Genomic DNA, 17,712 nt, shown 5'->3' with positions numbered 1-17,712 from the left:
AATGAATTTTAAACAAAACAATTCAGATGCAGTTGAAGTTCAGACTTTCAGCTTTCATTTGAGGGTCCACATTAAAATTGGATGAAGGGTTTAGGAGTTGCAGCTCCTTAACATGTGCCACCTTGTTTTTAAAGGGACCAAAAGTAATTGGACAGATTAAATAATTGTAAATAAAATGTTCATTTCTAGTACTTGGTTGAAAACCCTTGGTTGGCAATGACTGCCTGAAGTCTTAAACTCATGGACATCACCAGATGCTGTGTTTCCTCTTTTTTGATGCTCTGCCAGGCCTTCACTGCAGTGGTTTTCAGTTGCTGTTTGTTTGTGGGCCTTTCTGTCAGAAGTTTAGTCTTTAACAAGTGAAATGCATGCTCAATTGGGTTGAGATCAGGTGACTGACTGTAACATACCTGGCGGCGTCCTTGCATAGTGGTCCATCTCCCACTGTGCAAGAGCGCGCACTTGATCTCCAGTCCAGTCTGCTAGCCTGGCTTCCCTCCATGCTGTCTGCTTGCCTCTGTGTTTGCTGCTTAAGGGCGGCGCCCGATCACTTCCTGCTTCTTGTAGCTGCTGCAGACACACCCCTGATGCGTCCTCAGCCTATTGCTGTCTGTCACCTGGTATTTAACCTAGCCCCTCCCTGGAATCCTTGCCTGAGCATCTTGTTCTGTCAGTTGGCCTTTGGTCGCTGACGTGCCAGGTCCTTTCCTGTTCCCTGCCTTATGGTATCAGTTCCCGTGTCTGAACTGTATCCTGTCTGTGCACTCTAGCCAGCTACCTGTCTGAACACGCTCTTTGCCTGTTCATCCTGCCTTCTAGGGGCTGCATACCTAGATCTGTTTCTGTGTTTGTTTGCCTGTCTGTCCGCCTTCCTGAGGCTGTATTTCTAGGCCAGTCTGAACACGCTCCTTGCCTGTTCGTCCCGCCTCTCTGGGGGCCGCATACCCAGACTCGCTCCTGTCTCTCGCTGCAGTGTCGGTTTCTGTCCGAACACTCAGTTCCTGTCTGAACACTCTCCTACCTTTTACCTGTTTTGTTTATATGTCCGTCCCTTCCCTTTTTCTGCAGAGTCTGTACCTGCTCCTAACTCCTACTCGTAGTCGCTGTACTTTCGTTTGTGAGTTTAGTGTCCACTCGCTGCTTCATTGCAAGTATCTAGTGTGTATCTGGTTGAGCCTTTCCCTTCCTGTCTGTTCCGTGTGAACAGAGCCCTGTCCCTCTGCTCCGCCTTGCTCACCGCACCTGCGGTTTCAGCTCTGCTCCGCCTTGCTCGCCGCTCCTGCAGTTTCTGCGCTGCTCCGGCAGTCTCGCTCTGCTCTGACCCTTTGCGCGCTGCTCCGGCAGTCTCGCTCTGCTCTGACCCTTTGCTCGCTGCTCCGGCAGTCTCGCTCTGCTCTGACCCTTTGCTCGCTGCTCCGGCAGTCTCGCTCTGCTCTGACCCTTTGCTAGCTGCTCCGGCAGTCTCGCTCTGCTCTGACCCTTTGCTAGCTGCTCTGACAGTCTCGCTCTGCTCTGACCCTTTCTTCGCTGCTCCGGCAGTCTCGCTCTGCTCTGACCCTTTGCTCGCCGCTCCGGCAGTCTCGCTCTGCTCTGACCCTTTGCTTGCCGCTCCGGCAGTCTCGCTCTGCTCTGACCCTTTGCTCGCCGCTCCAGGCAGCCTTGTCCTGCTCTTCTCTCGCTCGCCGCTCCAGGCGGTCTCGTCTTGTTCTGCTCTTGCTCGCCGCTCTGGGCGGCCTCACTCTGCTGTGTTTGTCCACCGCATCTGCGGTTCTGTTCCTGAGTCCCAGTCTGTACTGGGTCCTATCCACTCGGTGCTCCAACCTGTCGTACCTGCCAGTACCTCCCTGCCTGCATACCAGTCGTGCTTACCAGCATCCGCCAGTCTTCATACCAGCCGTGTCTGCCTATACCCAGCAGTCTGTGTGCCAGCCTAACCTGCCTGTTCCTGTATTCCCCTGTGTGGGTCAACAGCCGTGTCCGGGGTCTGTCCTGGAGGAGCACCTGGTCCCTCTGCTCGGTTCCTCCTTAGTGCACTGGCGTCGTATGCCGTCGTGCGACCCTGGTCGGATCGGGTGGATACTTAGTTAAGCCCCTCCAGGCATTCACTCTCCGGCATGGTCCAGTGGAATCACTACATATACACGCACACGCCACTCAGCCCGGGCGTGTGCATTACAGCATGCTCAGGCCATGGTTCCCGTTGAGCCCCACGGCCTTCGCTCTCGGAGACGTTTTCCAGCGAATACGTGCATCTAGAAGAATTTTTTTTTTTTTTTTGTGCTACAAGCTGAGTTCCAGGCGAGTTACGCATCCGTCCAGATGGAGCTTTCTGCACCCGTTCCCGCGGATCCGCCACGGTACTATGGGGATCCAAAACAAAGCCGTGTGTTTGTATGGCAATGCCTGCTGCACTTCCAGTTCTATGCTCCTGATTTTCCTACCGACCGGATTAAAGTGGGATTTATTACGTCCTAACTGGCGGGTGATGCCTTGAAATGGATCACCTCCCTATGGGAAGCACAGGATCCTATCGTCCTGGACCTACAGGCCTTCCTGGTGGCCTTTCTAATGGTCTTCGATGACCCCAACCCGGAGGCTCCTGCTGAAGCTTCACTTCCCAATATCCCGGAGCAGCCCCGATGGGTAATGTGTGTGGGTAGCGCACTAGTCCTTCTGCCCGAAGAAACTACTGCCCACCCAGTATCCACACAGGATGACTACGCTCTCCGGAATACTTCTCCCAACCTCAAGAGGCAGTCCAGACGTGCTAGGCGTAGAGGCAAGCCGTCACGCCAGGGTCTGTCTTCCCAAAGACCTCCTGATCCCAACCTTGAGGTCCCTGCTGAAGCTTCATTTCCCTGTATCCCGGAGCAGCCCCGACGGGTAATGTGCGTGGGTAGCGCACCAGTTCTCCTGCCCGAAGAGACTTTTGCCCACCTAGAATCCACACAGGAGGGCTTCCTGCACCCGGTATCTGATGCTTCACCCACTTTAACCAGTGAGCCTGTCCAAGGGTACTCCGAAGCAGTGATTACCTCCGAGTTTGTGCACCTTTACTACCTGGCGGAGGACCCCCTGTTGCCTCCTGAATCCTCCGGGATACCACCTGATGACAAATGGAGAGAGACTTCCCTACACCCGGTACCCGATACTTCGTCCGCTCCGTCCTGTGAGCCTGACAATGGGTACCTCAAAGCGGTAGTTAACCCTGAGTCTCTACACCCCTCCGACCAGGCGGAGGACCTCCAGTTGTCTCCAGAACCCTTCGGGGTGCTACCTGGTAGTGAATGGACAGAGACTTTCCTATACTCGGTACCTGATACCTCGCTCGCTTCGTCCAGTGAGTCCGACCTAGTGTACTCCGAAGCAGAGGTTAACCCCGAGTCTCCGCACTCTTCCAACCCGGCGGAGGACTTCCTGTTGTCTCCTGTACCCTCTGGGGTGCTACCTGATAATATGTGGAGAGAGACTTCCTTTTGTGCCGTTCCTGGTACTCCATCCGTTTCGTCTGTTGCTGAGGATGGCTGGACAGGAGGTAGCATCCTAGCTACCCAGATGAGACCAGTTTTGTTTCTTCCTGTGGACAGTAGAAGTAATCTCCTTGAGGAGAAGGATTGGCCCTCGAATTCCCTGCGGAAGATTCTGGCAGGCCTGAAGAAGAGGGGGCGTAAGGGGGGGGGGTACTGTAACATACCAGGCGGGGTCCTTGCATAGTGGTCCATCTCCCACTGTGCAAGAGCGCGCACTTGATCTTCAGTCCAGTCTGCTAGCCTGGCTTCCCTCCATGCTGTCTGCTTGTCTCTGTTTTTGCTGCTTAAGGGCAGCGCCCGATTACTTCCTGCTTCTTGTAGCTGCTGCAGACACACCCCTGATGCGTCCTCAGCCTATTGCTGTCTGTCACCTGGTATTTAACCTAGCCCCTCCCTTGAATCCTTGCCTGAGCATCTTGTTCTGTCAGTTGGCCTTTGGTCGCTGACGTGCCAGGTCCTTTCCTGTTCCCTGCCTTACGGTATCAGTTCCCGTGTCTGAACTGTGTCCTGTCTGTGCACTCTAGCCAGCTACCTGTCTGAACACGCCTGTTCATCCTGCCTTCTAGGGGCTGCATACCTAGATCTGTTTCTGTGTTTGCTTGCCTATCTGTCCGCCTTCCTGAGGCTGTATTTCTAGGCCAGTCTGAGCACGCTCCTTGCCTGTTCGTCCCGCCTCTCTGGGGGCCGCATACCCAGACTCGCTCCTGTCTCTCGCTGCAGTGTCGGTTTCTGTCCGAACACTCAGTTCCTGTCTGAACACTCTCCTACCTTTTACCTGTTTTGTTTACATGTCCGTCCCTTCCCTTTTTCTGCAGAGTCTGTACCTGCTCCTAACTCCTACTCGTAGTCGCTGTACTTTCGTTTGTGAGTTTAGTGTCCACTCGCTGCTTCATTGCTAGTATCTAGTGTGTATCTGGTTGTGCCTTTCCCTTCCTGTCTGTTCCGTGTGAACAGAGCCCTGTCCCCTCTGCTAAGCCTTGCTCACCGCTCCTGCGGTTTCCGCTCTGCTACGCCTTGCTCACCGCTCCTGCGGTTTCTGCGCTGCTCCGGCAGTCTCGCTCTGCTCTGACCCTTTGCGCGCTGCTCCGGCAGTCTCGCTCTGCTCTGACCCTTTGCTCGCTGCTCCGGCAGTCTCGCTCTGCTCTGACCCTTTGCTCGCTGCTCCGGCAGTCTCGCTCTGCTCTGACCCTTTGCTCGCCGCTCCGGCAGTCTCGCTCTGCTCTGACCCTTTGCTCGCCGCTCCGGCAGTCTCGCTCTGCTCTGACCCTTTGCTCGCCGCTCCGGCAGTCTCGCTCTGCTCTGACCCTTTGCTCGCCGCTCCGGCAGTCTCGCTCTGCTCTGACCCTTTGCTCGCCACTCTGGCAGTCTCGCTCTGCTCTGACCCTTTGCTCGCCGCTCCGGCAGTCTCGCTCTGCTCTGACCCTTTGCTCGCCGCTCCGGCAGCTTCGCTCTGCTCTGACCCTTTGCTCGCCGCTCCGGCAATCTCGCTCTGCTCTGACCCTTTGCTCGCCGCTCCAGGCAGCCTTGTCCTGCTCTTCTCTCGCTCGCCGCTCCAGGCGGTCTCGTCTTGTTCTGCTCTTGCTCGCCGCTCTGGGCGGCCTCACTCTGCTGTGTTTGTCCACCGCATCTGCGGTTCTGTTCCTGAGTCCCAGTCTGTACTGGGTCCTATCCACTCGGTGCTCCAACCTGTCGTACCTGCCAGTACCTCCCTGCCTGCATACCAGTCGTGCTTACCAGCATCCGCCAGTCTGCATACCAGCCGTGTCTGCATATACCCAGCAGTCTGTGTGCCAGCCTAACCTGCCTGTTCCTGTATTCCCCTGTGTGGGTCAACAGCCGTGTCCGGGGTCTGTCCTGGAGTAGCACCTGGTCCCTCTGCTCGGTTCCTCCTTGGTGCACTGGCGTCGTATGCCGTCGTGCGACCCTGGTCAGATTGGGTGGATACTTAGCTACGCCCCTCCAGGCATTCACTCTCCGGCACGGTCCAGTGGAATCACTACATATACACGCACCCGCCACTCAGCCCGGGCGTGTGCATTACACTGACTTGGCCATTCAAGAATATTCCACTTCTTTGCTTTAATAAACTTCTGGGTTGCTTTGGCTTTATGTTTTGGGTCATTGTCCATCTGTAGTATGAAACGACGACCAATCAGTTTGGCTGCATTTGGCTGGATCTGAGCACACAGTATGGCTCTGAATACATCAGAATTCAATCGGCTGCTTCTGTCCTGTGTCACATCATCAATAACACTAATGACCCAGTGCCACTGGCAGCTATGCATGCCCAAGCCATCACACTGCCTCCGCCGTGTTTTACAGATGATGTGGTATGCTTTGGATCATGAGCTGTACCACGCCTTCGCCATACTTTTTACTTTCCATCATTCTGGTAGAGGTGGATCTTGGTTTCATCTGTCCAAAGAATGTTCTTCCAGAACTGTGCTGGCTTTTTTAGATGTTTTTTTAGCAAAGTCCAGTCTAGCCTTTTTATTCTTGATGCTTATGAGTGGCTTGCACCATGCAGTGAACCCTCTGTATTTAAGTTCATGCAGTCTTCTCTTTATGGTAGATTTGGATATTGATACGCCTACCTCCTGGAGAGTGTTGTTCACTTGGTTGGCTGTTTTGAAGGGGTTTCTCTTCACCATGGAGATTATTCTGCGATCATCCACCACTGTTGTCTTCCGTGGGCGCCCAGGTCTTTTTGCATTGATGAGTTCACCAGTGCTTTCTTTCTTTCTCAAGATGTACCAAACTGTAGATTTTGCCACTCCTAATATTGTAGCAATTTCTCAGATAGTTTTTTTCTGTTTTTGCAGCTTAAGGATGGCTTGTTTCACCTGCATGGAGAGCTCCTTTGACCGCATGTTTACTTCACAGCAAAACCTTCCAAATGCAATCACCACACCTCAAATCAACTCCAGGCCTTTTATCTGCTTGAGAATGACATAACGAAGGGATTGCCCACACCTGTCCATGAAATAGCCTTGGAGTCAATTGTCCAATTACTTTTGGTCCCTTTAAAAACAGGGTGGCACATGTTAAGAAGCTGAAACTCCTAAACCCTTCATCCAATTTTAATGTGGATACCCTCAAATGAAAGCTGAAAGTCTGAACTTCAACAACATCTGAATTGTTTTGTTTAAAATTCATTGTGGTAATGTCTAGAACCAAAATTAGAAAAATGTTGTCTCTGTCCAAATATATATGGACCTACAGTAACTGTATATCTGCACCAATGGTAACCTATTATGGTGGATCTACTATAGTGATCCACTGTCATCAGGAATTGTTTCTGCATATTGGTATACCAAGCCCTAATCATCATTAGGTTCTATCATATGATCACACACAGATGATAATTCTCTTGGTATTGATTCGTATTGAACATTGTACTTATGTACCACGGGTGCCATTTTGTTGGGAATTCCTTTTTCCTTTTTGTCTATATCTTATAATATGTTTAATTCTATTAATAAAATTTGATATATTTTCACTATATTGTTGACATGTGTCATATTTTGTGTATTTGACCTACACATTTAGTTGAGATAAATCTGTGATGCACTTTATGTACACACTCAGTAGTGAGGCCGTGCTGTGGAGTCGGAGTCAGGGAAATTGAGGAGTCGGCGGTTTGGCTTACCGACTCCACAGTCCTGCCCCCTATCGCTATGAAAATGTAATTGAAGCAGGTTAGCTGATGAAGAGCAGCCAAGGATTGTGTACACAGAGTATTTAACAGGGAGCTGTCAATGTTGAATGACAATATTCTAAATTTTTTTTATATTATAATTCTAGTTTTACAAAATCCATGGATATATCCATGATCAGGGAACATATTAGTATCTATAAGTCAAATTACAAAAGTTTTGGTACCTGGCAACCCACAGGAAAGCAATATTTCCCTGAATTATAAATATATCAGATTCATGTGTGGTATGCATAGAATGCTTAAAGGGAATCTGTCAGTAGGATCGTCCCTACTAAGCCTTCTATATGGGCCTTTAGGCCATAGGAAGCTGAAAAACATGATACACTGATATCTGCAATCTGATGTCTTATTCCACAGAAATCCACAACTTTCTTACATGTAAGTGACCTCTTACAGGCTATGGGGAGGATGCTGCCTGGAAGGTAACTCTGCCTCCGGAGATTATTTTAAATAAAAGGAGTTACCAGTGTGAGACAAGTAACTAACAGGACAGGAGAACTGAAATTTGTTTTCTTGCAAACACATTTGCTGCTTCTCTCTGAGCTCTGCTGTATTGTAACAATATTGTAGCCCTGGCTGCCTGTGAGTTGGAAGCTGAGAGGAACCTGCAGATGTGTCAGGTATAATCACACACAGCTCTGCAGTGAGATCAGGAGAGCAGGGAGCGACCATTAAACTTCACACTGGTAACGTCCCCTTTTATTTAAAATAAGCTCCGGAGTCAGAGTCATTTTCCAGGCAACATGCACCTCATAGCCTGGAAAAGGTAATTTACATGAAGTGATAAAAGATGATTTATCAATAACAAGGCAGATGATCTGAGGCATACAGGTAGGACTTATTTCAGCAGTCTATAACCTGTATGGCCATTCTAACAGATTAGATAAGTCAAATGTGGTGACAGATTCCCTTTACGACCTTGGACGTATAGGTACGTCCAAGATCGTCTCCTTCCCTTTGATGCGGGCTCCAGAGCTGAGCCCGTATCTTTCCCGACACGTGACAGCTGATCTGATCAGCTGACATGTGCCCCTAACATCCGCGGAGGGAATCGGGTTCCATCCACGGCTGTTAACATGTTAAATTCCGCTGTCAAATTCCCATCAGCGCGCCCATCACATGTTCACGAATAGCCGATGGGTTGGCATGACAATCCGGGATCTGCAGGAGACCCCTGTGATTGTCATAGCCAATCTGCTATGAGCGCCGCTCAACGGCGGAGTACTGAGAAAAAAATCTAAATGCCAAAATTACGGGGTTTTTTTGTTCGCCGCAACATTGCAATATAGGGCGATCAAAACATCGTATCTATCCCAAAATGGTATGAATGAAAATGTCAGCTTGGCGCACAAAAATAAGCCCTTTCCAAGCCCCAGATCTTGAAAAATGGAGATGCTACGGGGCTTGGAAAATGGTGCCATATTTTTTTTTTTTTTTACAAGCCTTGAATTTTTTGTTTCATCACTTAAATAAAAAAGAGCCTATAAATGTTTGGTATCAACGAACTCGTAACGACCTGGAGAATCATCATGGGAGGTCAGTTTTGAACATGGTAAAAAGCAAAAAACAATTGTGGAATTGCACTTTTTTTTTGCAATTTCACCGCACTTGCAATTTTTTCCCAGTGTTCCAATACACTATATGATAAAACCAATGTTGTCGTTCAGAAGTACAACTCGTCCCACAAAAAACAACCCCTCACATGAACATATTGACAGAAAAATAAAAAAGCTATGGCTCTGGGAAGAAGGGGAGCAAAAAACGAAAACGCAAAAAAAAACAAGGTGGTAAAGTGGTTAAAGGATGTTTGGTAAGATGACGGCCATATTGCTTCACTAGGAGGTTCATGTGTAATAATATGACCCAGAGAGGAAATTAGGGACAAAACTGAAGTTTAATTGCATCCAATCAACCTTCTTCCTCTGAATTCAGCGTAGGAAAAGTCTGATAAACCTCCTTCATAATATCTCATCTACGGAATATCATGGTCAAACCCCTGAAAATTGCAGCTTTGTCCATATTTCCGGTGTCATTCTCCTCTCCCAAAAGCTCTCATGGATCCAATTCCTAAAAAGTATCTGTATTTTATCCCTTTTATTTTATACTGTGTTTTGCCTGTATGCATATCTTTATATTATTCAATCTTTTGTAAACTTATTTAAGCACTGTACTTCTTTGGTATACTGTATTAATAAAATTTAGTAAGTGTGTTCCTTGCTGCTCTTAACATACCTAAAAACCTGGAGGGGGGTGAGAACAGCTTGGTTGTGTTACACTGTGTATGCCAGAATGCAAGAAGAGTACCTATCAAGTGCCCGGGAAAGCTGAGTGGCGTGTGTGACCCAGTGGAGGTGTCTCGCTGGCTTATTAAAACAGCGAGTGGTAGCGGGGAAAATATGGAACGGGTGTGAGAACTGACTGTGGGGTGCGTTTAGCTCATTGTCAGCCTACTGCGACAGGGGAGTGGATGAGTGAGTGTGGGAAGCAGAGTCCCTCTTTATAGTAGCATCCGAGGCACATGTGTCACGAGCGAGTGGTGTTACTGACAAATTGGTGGAGGCGGTGGGATGATCCTTGTCAACCTCCATACAAGTGAGCAGAAATTACAGAACAGCATAACTTAGACATACACTGCTGTTTCCGTAATCCTGACCACTTGTACATGCTTCACAGAGAGACGTTCCCATCTCAGGCATGAATGACTGAGAGTACCATTTCTTCATCTACTACATTGTTGTGTATTCATCATGCGTTTCAAATTTATAATTGAATTTAGCCATCACTGGGAGCTGCTCAAGAACATTCATAATCAACAATCTTAAAGACATACAACTCAAAGTGGTCAATAAAATTAGATTTTACAAAAGACATAAGTTATTAGTTATTCAGTCCCTAAGAAGAACAATACATACCCTCCATCTAAGAATGCCTGTGCTTTGTCTTGCTCATCTAGAATATTAGCTACTAGGCCATTAAGATCAGTCTCACTTCCAAGCCTGTTCCTTTCAGTCTGAACTCTAGCGAATTAAGAAGATGCTAGTTAATAAATGGAAAATGTTACATATGTTACCACATAAAAAAGATAATCACTCCATTCTTATGATTAATGCCCACCAAGACACGTGGAGCAGTATGAAATTGGGGGCAAGAAAAGAACCAAATCTTCCAAATATCAGAATAACAGTTCAATCATAACTTTTAGTTTTCTCAAATCATTTTATAATAAGGTTTATCCTCTTTATGAAATCTTTGCCCCTTGGCGCATTTTGGTATAAAAAAAACAAACAAACCAGGCTATATTCACTGTCCCTGGATCTAGGGCTAAGTCTCTACATCCGGTGTCTGGCATAGACTGTGAGGCTGTGTGGCCAAAAACGCTGGGTAGAAGGTCTGCCATGTTCCCCAATGATATCTGCAATGCTGCGGAAATTTCCGCTGCGGATTATCATTGAGGAAAAATCCGCAGCACTACCAATTATTTTGAGGAATCGCGGCGTTTTCGCCGCCATTGACTTGCATTGAATCGCATAATATCCGCATCACTACATGTGCACATGCGGTTCAATGTGCGGATGGTACCCGGGTTTGGAGAAGAGGAGACTCTCATCCAGACTCGGGTACCATAGTACCTGTAAAAAAAAAAAAAAAGAAGAATAAAATAAAAAATATATATTATACTCACCTTCTGATGGCCCGCGGTCTTCATAGCGATCCATCCTGGCTTCCCGACAGCTCGCAATGGTCTAAAAGGACCTGCCATGACGAACGACATTGTCATATGACGGGTCATGTGACCGCTGACGTCGGCAGTCACGTGAACCGTCACATGACTAAATGACGTCATGGAAGGTTCTTCTGGACCACTGCGAGACACCGAACGGATCGGATAAGGACACCGGGGGCCATCAGAAGGTGAGTATAATATTTATTTTTTACCATTCATTTACGGTCACACTATATAAATCCATGCCGTTTGCATGGATTTATATAGTGTGACCAAGTTGTCAAGCACTTTCCAAGTGATGCTAAAAACGCTTGGAAAGTGCTTGACAACTAGCATGTGGAAATGCATGTGAAAAACGCTTCACTTACGCTTGTCCCTGGCAGGAAAAACGCATGTACAATCCGCATGTAAAATCTGCATACGTTTTTTTCTGCCAGGGAGATGCAGAAACGCTCAGGAAAAATCTGGAGCATTTCTGCATCATGGGCACTTAGCCTGATGCTGACTTCACATTGACAGCTAATCAGTGGTCAATCAGCTGTGCCAGTGTAGATGAAATTCCTTGCACAGAGCCACAGAGCTGAAATATTGGCCTTTGCGCTGTCGACATGACAGCGATGCCAATATCAGGTACCAGAAGCGGCACCAGAGACTCAGCACTAGGCCCGGGGATGGTGAGTAAGGTGCAGGTTTTTTTTTTACAACAAAATGTGCCAGGTGTCAAAGATTGCCTAATAGTGAACAACCCTTTCAACCTTTAGAACCAAAGGATCATAACCATTTTTTTGTAATAATTAGTTTTGGTAAAAACAACACTTTTAACACTGTAGTTTTAATGAAGGAGGTACAGTCAATATTTGAGTTTTCAGAAGACACCAAGACTGGGAGGAAAGTAACTCGACGCCTCATCTTCAAGCGTTATCAAAAATACTACTCTAGTATTTAAAAGGAATATGTCTTTAGAAATGAGCTGTACATACTTACAGTGGGGAAAAAAAGTATTTAGTCAGCCACTAATTGTGCAAGTTCTCCCACTTAAAAAGATGAGAGAGGCCTGTAATTGACATCATAGGTAGACCTCAACTATGAGAGACAAAATGAGAAAACAAATCCTGAAAATCACATTGTCTGATTTGGAAAGAATTTTTTTTTCAAATTTTGGTCGAAAATAAGTATTTGGTCAATTGCAAACAAGCAAGATTTCTGTCTCTCACAGACCTGTAACTTGTTCTTTAAGAGGATCCTCTGTCCTCCACTCATTACCTGTAGCACCTGTTTGAACTTGTTATCAGTGTAAAAGATATCTGTCCGCATGCTCAAACAGTCACACTCCAAACTCCACTATGGTGAAGACTAAAGAGCTGTCGAAGGACACCAGAAACAAAATTGTAGCCCTGCACCAGGCTAGGAAGACTGAATCTGCAATAGGCAAGCAGCTTGATGTGAAGAAATCAACTGTGGGAGCAATAATTAGAAAATGGAAGACATACAAGACCACTGATAATCTCCCTCGATCTGGAGCTCCACACAAGATCCTAACCTGTGGGGTCAAAATGATCTCAACAACGGTGAGCAAAAATCCCAGAACCACACAGGGGGACCTAGTGAATGACCTGCAGAGAGCTGGGACCAACATTACACAGGCTACTATCAGAAACAGACTACGCCGCCAGGGACTCAGATCCTGCAGTGCCAGACGTGTCCCCCTGCTTAAGCCATTACATGTCCGGGCCCGTCTGAAGTTTGCTAGAGCACATTTGGATGATCCAGAAGAGTACTGGGAGAATGTCATATGGTCAGATGAAAACAAAGAACTGTTTGGTAGAAACACAACTCGCCGTGTTTGGAGGAGAAAGAATGCAGAGTTGCATCCAAAGAACACCATACCTACTGTGAAGCATGGGGGTGGCAACATCATGGTTTGGGGCTGTTTCTCTGCCAAGGGACCAGGACGACTGATCCGTGTACATGAAAGAATGAATGGGGCAATGTATCGTGAGATTTTGAGTGAAAGCCTCCTTCCATCAGCAAGGGCATTGAAGATGAAACATGGCTGGGTCTTTCAGCATGACAATGATCCCAAGCACACCGCCAGGGCAACGAAGGAGTGGCTTTGTAAGAAGCATTTCAAGGTCCTGCAGTGGCCTAACCAGTCTCCAGATCTAGACTCTATAGAAAACCTTTGGAGGGAGTTGAAAGTCCGTGTTGCCCAGCGACAGCCCCAAAACATCACTGCTCTAGAGGAGATCTGCATGGAGGAATGGGCCAACATACCAGCAAAAGTGTGTGCCAACTTTGTGAAGACTTACAGAAAACGTTTGACCTCTTTCATTGCCAACAAAGAATATATAACAAAGTATTGACATGAACTTTTGTAATTGACCAAATACTTATTTTCCACCAAAATTGAAAAAAAAATTCTTTCCAAATCAGACAATGTGATTTTCAGGATTTGTTTTCTCATTTTGTCTCTCATAGTTGAGGTCTACCTATGATGTCAATTACAGGCCTCTCTCATCTTTTTAAGTGGGAGAACTTGCACAATTGGTGGCTGACTAAATACTTTTTTCCCCCACTGTAAATACATACAGTGGCGACCAAAACTTTAGCATTTTTTTAAAAGTGTGATTACATTGTTTTATTACTTTAAGTGTTAGTTTTCAACATTTATTGGACCAAATGTTTTGCAGATTTTGTCATGGGTAGTCAAATTTTGCCGAATTTTTTTTATATGTGTGTTCGTAGGTTAAAACATGGCAAAGACAAAGGCAAATTTATTATGAGATGTCAGGCAAAAACCAAAAAGAGGTAGCTATGGAATTCAACTGTTGTCAGAGTCAAGTGTCACGTATATTAAAGAAAGAAAAAGAAGGTTATTGAACAGCTGACAAACTTGGAAGTGGACAACTACAGAAAACTTCCTCCAGAGTTGATCACATTATTAAGACCACCTGACAGCCTACCTAGAGGCTCCCGCCTGTCACTTGCCGTGACCACCTGACAGCCTACCTAGAGGCTCCTGCCTGTCACTTGCCGTGACCACCTGTCAGCCTACCTGGAGGCTCCTTCTCGTCACTTGCCGTGACCACCTGACAGCCTACCTAGAGGCTCCCACCTGTCTCCTGCTGTCTCTGCCTTTTCATCTACCCGGATCCCTCGTCAGCCTGCCTGTTGTGCCCATCTGCAGTATCGGTCAGTCTCAGCCATCTGACCCGTGGGAGTCACCTGCTCTCTTACAACGTCGTCCCCAGAGTAGCACCTGGTCCCTCTGCTCGGTCCCTCCCTGGTCACGGAGTCGTTAGCCGCCATACGACCTAGGTCGGTCCGAGTTGATACTTAGTTACGCCCCTCTGGGTCCCTCCTTGCACCGCAACACAGAAGTTCCACCACCCGGATCCGTAACAACAGGTTCCTGATATTCTTATTATCTGCTAGGCATTTGCACTTTGTGGTTGATACATACTACCATGTTATGAGGTTTAGGGTTGGCCACCTAGCCATCCAGCCACTTTTGGTCACCATTCATGTGATTCCTTAGAGCATCATGTGTGGGCTTTTTGCCTAAATTAATTGCTGTATATGCTATTGTATTACACCTGTTGTATGGTATGGGGCTAATTCTTGCCTTATTATTGGGCTGCTTCGGTGAATTTTTGGGTTGTCTTTAGATGTTCTTGTTGCCTGTATTAATTACGTGCTAATAAAATATTGTTATTATTTTGATGTGAGATCTCCATTTCTTGCATATCTTTCTTTTTGTCCACGTTATGCGTTATATGCATTGGGTTGATCTCCAGGTACGGAGAGGGGGTGCCCACTCTTTTGTATAGTTTAAATATTAAACATTTGCACATACCCTTAAAGAACAGGAAATTTTCTGATGACACATTCCCTTTAAGAATTTCTATGCAATTTTAAATTGTATGCAGCATACATTTTTGTAGTAAAGTCTGTTTGCATGACGAAAAATGAATGTTCTTTTCTCAAGGGTTTACCATGACAGAGAGGAGCCAGAAGACCGCAGTGTCTGATTCCTCCTATTCCTGCACTCATTAGAAGCCTTTCACCTTCATATTAAAAGGCGCAGGTTTCTTTTAGAAGTGCAGGAGTTAATCTGCTGCTGAGAGCTTTTGGAGGTTTCACAGGGTGATGCTCTCAGCTGTTCACTGTTAGCCACCACTCCCTGCTCCTATATATTTACTGGACTCTAGCTAGCAGTTATTGCCAGAGCTAGCTTCATGCTGCATGGTTCTAGGACAGTGGTGGCGAAGGACACATCAAGAGAATGCCAAGAGTGTGCAAAGCAGTCATCAAAGAAAAAGGTGGCTACTTTGAAGAACCTAGAATATAAAACATATTTTCAGTTGTTTCAAACTTTTTTGTTAAGTATATAATTCTACATGTGTTAATTCATAGATTTGATGCCTGCAGTGTGAATGTACAATTTTCATAGTCATGAAAATACAGAAAAATCTTTAAATGAGGTGTGTCCAAACTTTTGGTCTCTACTGTATGTATTTTGCAGAGGGGCGGGTGTGTGTGGGGGTGGGGGGAGTATTTTGCAAGTCTCCTGTGAAGTCTGAATCAGTCACACGTTAGGTTGCCGTGTCGGCACTTTGTGATAAATAAGTGGGTTTTGGGTTGCCGTTTGGGCACTCAGCCTGTAAAAGGTTTGCCATCACTGTTCTAGGAGCTTGATTGAGAGTTGTTGTATGAGAAAGTGTTTCGTGGCTTTATCTAAGACTGTTGTGTGGTTTTGGGTGTGTGCTAATCCTCTCCTTCTACTTTGGTTTGTCCCCATCCTCCATTGCTCGGTGTTATCCTCTGTTGTTTGTGTACATATATTTGCATGATTGGTATTTTCCTTCATCCCTGTTTGTATTACCTTGTTAGTCTGGTTGGTGTATTGTGATACACTACTACTCCCCTCTTCTCTGGGTGGGGGAAAGGAACAGACTGAAGGCGGATTCAAGAGCTCAGAAAAGGTACGTGGCCCCGCTGTTTTCACCTTCAGAAGTAATCTGGGGAACAGGGCCAGCTAGGGAGCCCCTAGCATTAGGGACAGGGAAGGAGCCCGGAATACCTAACAACAGAGTCGTGACATTAGTTCTGGCCGAAACCGTTTTCTGATCCATCATTGCTCCCATCACAGCTCTGACAGGGCAACTGCAGCAACTCAACCTGCAAGTGGCAGATCTATGCACTGTCGTGTTGCAGCACCCTAATACATCAGGTCTGGGGACCGTGACTCACAGGCAACCCCCCGTGGAGCCTAATATCGGTTTGCCTGACAGGTTCTCTGGGGGGCGTGACATGTTTGTTGTCTTCAGGCTGTAAGCTGTACTTCAGGTTACGTCCTATCTCCCTAGGAACAGAGGAGCAACAGTTGGGGATAGTAATCTTGCTCCTTCAGGGTAACCACCTAGCATGGTCATTTTCTCTTCCGCCGGACTCCCCGTCGCTCCAGACAGTGGAGGAATTTTTTCTAGCACTGGGTCATATATACGACGACCCCGACCCTGTCTTCCTGGCTGAGTCCACACTATGTCAGCTTCAATAGGGAGACCGGCTGGCGGAGGAGTAATGCTCCAAGTTTCGGAGGTGGTCCACTGACACTAAATGGAATGACCCCGCACTCTGTAGCCAGTTTTGTTAAGGGCTATCGGTATGGGTGAAGGATACCCTTGCCTTGTATGAGACTCCAGTTCCTCTTGAAGCGGCTGTATCTATCAGGGATTGCCGTCTTCACCAGAGACATAAAGAGACCCCCAATATGCGGGAGGTCCAGGGCCAAGGCAACCCTGGTCTGAGACATCTGAGGAGCCCATGCATTTGGGTGGGACTACTCGTTCTGTGGACAAAACTGGAGTTTGGCGTAAAGAGGGAGTATGTTTTTACTGTGGGAGGGAGGATCATTTCGTGGGTGCTTGTCCTTCCCTACATCACCGTAAACAGCCACTGGAATACTAAGGCGCCCGGGTTGCGGCGAGGTTAGCAACCCGGGTGTACATATCGCCTCCGTGGGTAGGTCACAATTTTTCCTACCAGCTGAAATCCATCTGGGCAAAAATAAAGTAATCATTTCTGCCTTTCTGGACAGTGGGGCGGAGTTTAATTTGATCTATGCTAGATTCGTCAAGGTCCAGGGCCTCAAACCACATACATTGTCCAGACACATACCCATAATCGTCATCGACTCCATACCCTTGAGCCAGGGGTATTTTACTCAAGTCATCCGAGGGTAACATCTACAGGTAGGGGCCATACACTTAGAATGTAGTCACTGTTATGTGCTAGAGGATATGCCCTTTATTGTGGTTCTGGGACTACTTTGGCTCACGCTGCCCAACCCTGTGGTAGATTGGCAGACTCGGGAAGTGTCAAAGTGGATCGAGTATCGTAAAGGACACTGTTTGGGCCCCCAGCTGGCTAGGGTGGATACCCGGTCTGTGCCTAAATACCTGTCGGACTTTGGAGATGTGTCCTCGGAGCAGGGGTGTCAAGAACTCACTCTCCATCATCTTTATGACTGGGCCGTTAATCTTGTTCTTGGGGCCAAGCTGCCTAAAAACAGACTTTATAATATTTCTGGTCGAGAGAGGCAGGCCATGAAGGACTATATCACGGAAAGTGTGGCAAAGGGTCATATCAGACCATCCTCATCCCCCGTTGCTGTGAGGGTTTTCTTCATAAAGAAGAAAGAGGGTTAAGCCCCTGTCTAGATTTCCGCAAACTAAATC

General features: G+C 47.1%; 1 protein-coding gene across 1 annotated transcript in view; it reads right to left on the bottom strand.

Moving 5' to 3' along the window:
* Positions 1–17,493, bottom strand: part of MEIOC (meiosis specific with coiled-coil domain) — a 68,385-nt gene extending 50,892 nt beyond the window's left edge. Inside the window, exons 1-3 of the mRNA XM_073681556.1 lie at positions 17,434–17,493; positions 17,153–17,220; positions 10,161–10,265 (exon numbers count right to left, since the gene is read on the bottom strand). Coding sequence (XP_073537657.1) covers positions 10,161–10,265; positions 17,153–17,220; positions 17,434–17,493 — 233 coding nt within the window. The remainder of the gene's footprint in view (positions 1–10,160; positions 10,266–17,152; positions 17,221–17,433) is intronic.
* Positions 17,494–17,712: the final 219 nt, after the last annotated feature.

The sequence above is a fragment of the Phyllobates terribilis genome, unplaced genomic scaffold, assembly GCF_046119375.1.
Source record: "Phyllobates terribilis strain yellow unplaced genomic scaffold, ASM4611937v1 Scaffold_5__5_contigs__length_657084704, whole genome shotgun sequence".
In the NCBI taxonomy this organism is placed as follows: Eukaryota; Metazoa; Chordata; class Amphibia; order Anura; family Dendrobatidae; genus Phyllobates; species Phyllobates terribilis.
The sequence above is the reverse complement of the archived record's forward strand: the minus strand, read 5'-3'. Positions and strand labels throughout refer to the sequence as shown.